The sequence below is a fragment of the Echinococcus granulosus genome, assembly GCF_000524195.1.
Source record: "Echinococcus granulosus chromosome Unknown EG_S00058, whole genome shotgun sequence".
NCBI lineage: Eukaryota > Metazoa > Platyhelminthes > Cestoda > Cyclophyllidea > Taeniidae > Echinococcus > Echinococcus granulosus.
In genome coordinates, this window is record NW_020170438.1 from 347,278 (window position 1) to 351,893 (window position 4,616).

At 40.8% G+C, this 4,616-nt stretch overlaps 1 protein-coding gene across 1 annotated transcript; it reads left to right on the forward strand. All coding sequences in view use genetic code 11, as the record gives it.

The window, feature by feature from the left end:
* Positions 1-979: 979 nt before the first annotated feature.
* On the forward strand, positions 980-2,476 carry EGR_06522 (UDP-GlcNAc:betaGal beta-1,3-N-acetylglucosaminyltransferase; the record flags this gene model as incomplete). Its single annotated transcript, XM_024495771.1, has 2 exons — positions 980-1,348; positions 1,595-2,476. 2 exons carry the CDS (start codon positions 980-982, stop codon positions 2,474-2,476), a joined length of 1,251 nt encoding a protein of 416 aa, XP_024349835.1.
* Between the last annotated feature and the right edge of the window lie 2,140 nt (positions 2,477-4,616).

Consider the following 4,616-nt stretch of genomic DNA (forward strand, 5'->3'; position numbering starts at 1 on the left):
TTTTCACCAATGTTATATTTATTATTCAATTCTGATTGGATTGTCTGTTGATAATTGAAAGCACCTAGTGAAAAGGAGTACAGGAGAGGCACCTCTCATTATGGGTTGTGATGTTTCTTGCACTTTGTAACTTGAGTGAAGGTAGCAAAAATGCGAATGGCTAGTCATTGAGTCGCATTGACATCCAGTGATGGAAGTGTGTGCGATTTCCGCTTTCAGGTTTGTGTACAGTCATTTCGTGACGTATACGGTCTCACTCATAGACGACCTTGAGGAGGAGAATTTGTTTCGTGCTCAGCGCTCACTACTTCAGAGAGACTATTTTTGTGCTTTAGACAAACCACTTCTGCTCATCACACGCACTGTTAACAATTGGTGTGATGCAAGAGTATAGTTTACCATAAACCAAAAAAGCAAATCCATAAGTGAATCATACCTGCGAAATAATTGGTCTGGTAACTAACACCTCCTCGATAGCATTATTGGTAGAAAGATTGCTTTCATTAATTGAGATCTATGAACCAAGATAAACCACAGTAAAGCACTTGTAAAGGCATGTGAATCCAAAGTTTTGTGATGTGAAGCATAAAATTGATCTAGATATTTAAATAAAAACGCATAAAACCTAAATGTTTGCATTCATAAAATACGCCTCTCATATTCACTTAGTACACGCCGGATTTTAAATGTCTATACTTAGGTTATCAACATTTGATAGAACTCCTACGGCGTGAAGTTAGGGCTCACATACAACGTAGTAAAACCTGAAATTGTGACATGACGCACTTAGCCTTTGGTACTCTTCTCTAAATGACCTTATGTGGCAATTAATCAAGCCAATGCGTAGCAAGACTGGGCTGCAATAAATACGAGAACCCACTTAATTAGTGTAACACTATCTACTTAAAAAATGCTACGAACAGCACGATTTCTAGGAAAGGTTTTTTGCTGCCTTAACGTCTGTTTAATAATTTGCTACATGTGGAATTTCTCAAGATCCACTAGAGCCGCCAATGAGATAAAACTGCCATACACCAATACGATTCATTGCAGATGGCCGCCTTTAACCCTGGACCATATTCGCACTGAAAACAACGCTTATAATCTTACACTCTGCACGAAACTGCGGACAAATGCTTCGGAAAATAGCTCAACCACTACCTATCTAATTCAGAGCCTTTTTCGTAATGTTACGGGTAAAAAGTGGGTTTCCTTTGAGGAAATCGGCGACTATGATCGGTCCATCTGGAAGCGGGCTATATATCCCAACGTCTATCGAACCTACCCACAGGATGTCCCAATTAAGTACGAAATTAAGGCAATTAAATCTGGGTTTCCTGTTTCTGTGGTAAGTTTAACGCCTCAACTCTAGAATTAAATTCATTGTGGGCATTTATAACTACGGAGTCTGTCGATATTATAAACTGACTCAAACCCACCCAGCTGAGGGTGTATTTTTCAGCAGGACTTACCCTATATCCTGTATTATCATGCCTGCGCGAACCAGTAGTTGCTTCAGCAACCTATTTATTAAAGGGCATCTGCAAACCAAGGTTAAACCAGGACAATAAATCATCTTCTTTTCTCATTTTAGATGCCCAATTACAACTTCCCAATTCACATTCTGAATACCAGCAAATCAGTCTGTTCAGGAAGCACCAAATACGACCTGGTGATAATTGTTAAAAGTGGAGTTTTCGGTTGGGAAAGACGGAAACAGTTCCGTGCATTTATGCAACGCCAGAAAGACCTCAATCCCAACACAAAACTGGGAGTTGTTTTTAGCATTGGTGTGCCAAGGCAGTATGGAGGACGCATGTTCTACCGCGATGGTCATACTCTAATATTGAGAGGACCAGCTGGTGACATGATGGATAAATACATCGGAAGAGGCAGTGAAGTGATGCAGAAAATCGAAGAGGAGATGCGGAAATACGACGACATTGTGCTAGCAGACTACGAGGACACCTATTACAATCTCACATGGAAAACGGTGACGAACCTTCGTTGGATTTCGGCCTTCTGTGATAAACTACATAATGACGTGTTTATGATAATCGACGATGACCACAGGATGAATGTATCCATGTTGATGAAATTCCTGGCCTCGGTTCCAAGAGACAAAAGGAGGACATCGATTTTCGGTCGCATAGCAAGAAGCGATGGAGCATTTCGATCACCACTAAGTAAGCTGTATCTTTCATTTCGGGAAATTCCATGGGACGTAATGTGTGCTTATCCTCGCGGATTCTGCCAGTTGATAGGAGCTGACATCGTGGACGACATGGCGATTGGGTCAGCGTACACGCGGTACAATTATGTACACGAAGACGTGTACCTGGGTCTATTGGCATTTAAGTTGAGCATTCACCTATACAATATTTATAACATGTTTGACCATCGAATGTTTGAACGCAGATGGCCGACAAATTCATCATTCATGGTGGCCGAAAGTAGATATTGGGACATTGTTTGACACCTGATACCCTTTGGTGTTTGACTGCATTTTCTATTCAAATTCTTTTAAAGAAATCCAGAACTTTTTCGTTTACGTAATTGTCGTACTTGTATAGGAAATCATGCCGAAGAATTACCTCTGCTTACTACTGCTATTGAACAGGAATATATGAAGCATGGAAGCTTTAGTAGAGAACAAAATATACAATTCTGGTGGTTGCATTGGCCAAATGTAGGGAGAGGATTAGTATGTTTCATTTCTAATCTGATACATTGACAGAGCAGTAAATTGACTGAGGTTGACTGACTGAATGACTGACTAATTGAAGAGGTTTATTTCACGGTCTTGATGTACCTTCGAATTAATTTTCCTTTGTAAATTGGGGCGGTTGGGGGATAGGTTAGAGGCGTTGCAAATGAGAGCCTGAATTTATTACTTTCTCTCCAAGGCAAGGAGCATCTAGTTTGACCTTCAAGAGCAAATCACAGTTTCGCGTTTCATAAGATTGTAACTTGTTGATCGATGGATGTATGAGTGGCGAGCAGTAAAAAGAACCGGGTGACAGGTAAAGTATGCTGACTGTGATTGGCTACTGGTGAGGGAAAATGCTACAACACAAGCCATTTAAACGCGGATAAGTATTTATTGCTATGTTTGAGTGATTATTATTGGGTGAAATGGTAGGCCTTCCACAAAAAGAACGTATCCTGTTCTTTTTCTCCTCCCATCTTCCATTTTTTTTCTGCGTCAGGTTGAATGCTCTGCCTATATCCTACGTGAAGTGAAAAAGAGTAAGGAAGTAGGAGGTGATTGAGAAGAAGTTAGTGGGAATTAATGTAAATATGGCGTCACTGGCCTCTCACAAGTGGCAGAGTTTAAGTATTGAGGATATAGAGGGCATTCAAAACAAAGAGGGCCGGAAGAGACTTCGATTAATGAGAAGAGTGTGAAGATACAGGGGATGTGAATCTTGCAGATAACAGGTTTGGCTTCGTAGAGCTGCATCTCCAAATATCTAAGTTTGCATGGTTTGTATTGTAACCATTAATGTTGCAGCGACTAGTGGATCTACTCGCAACCAAATGCAACATGGATGCCAGTGCAGATCTCAGTTGGATGGTGATTCACGGAATGAGGAGCGCACAGATTATTAAATTGAATGAGGTTGTGATGCAGTTCGATTCCGCCTACTTAGGATATGACCAAATTTTTGAAACCTGTTGCCATCATATTAAGTAGGTAGTCCAAACGTTTTGTGTTTTTTTTTAATTATTCAAGTAGCAGACACACTTGTGGCATCTCAACAACCGCCGATGACACAAAAATGTGGAAGTTCAGGCAAAAAGTATTTAATCCGGGCTATAAAGTGGGAGTAAACACTGTGTTTGGTGGCAAAATATTGCGCCATCCTACCATGTCACTTTTGTGTTTTGCCAAAATTTTCAATTTGTCTTCACTATCTCCTTTCAATTCTCTCATTAATCCAATGTGATCTACGCATTCGGGATTTTACAGAAAAAGCTCCATCTGTGGCTTTAAAGACTGCAGTAATCATGCAATTCGCGACGTCGATGATTGTTGGTGAGATCTTTGGAAACTAGGTCTTATTTTGACGCACGCAAGTCAACATTTATGTTACTCTCGAAGACGTAATGAGCAATGGCGGAAAGAAGTAGCTTTAGCATAATCGTGCGCTGTAGCCGGCAGAGCGGTAATGTGGGTCTCATGATCAGAGCCACGTGCCACCAGAATAAATGCCGATTTGCTACTCCTAAATGAATTTCGATGACATAAGGCCAAAGTAATTAGACACAACCATTTAGCACTTGGCAATATGTTTAAACGGGCTTCTCACTAACCGAACCGACAGAACTGCTATCTTTGTCTTGTAGTTATGGTTACTAGAAGACAACTCTTGTGTACGGCTGATTGGGTACTTGAATGATTGGTGGGAGTCAAGTAATGCGCTTTCCCACGCTTTACGTTATGTAGTGCGCAATAGGCAGGATGTAGCAGAGAAGCCGGAGTATCAAATTTTTTATTATTGTCTACTTCTCACTTTGATATAGGGCGCTACGTAGTATGCATTGCCATTTGGTACGTTCTGCCATCAATTAGCTGCATCTGCAAAAACTATACGACAGGCGGTGGCAGAATC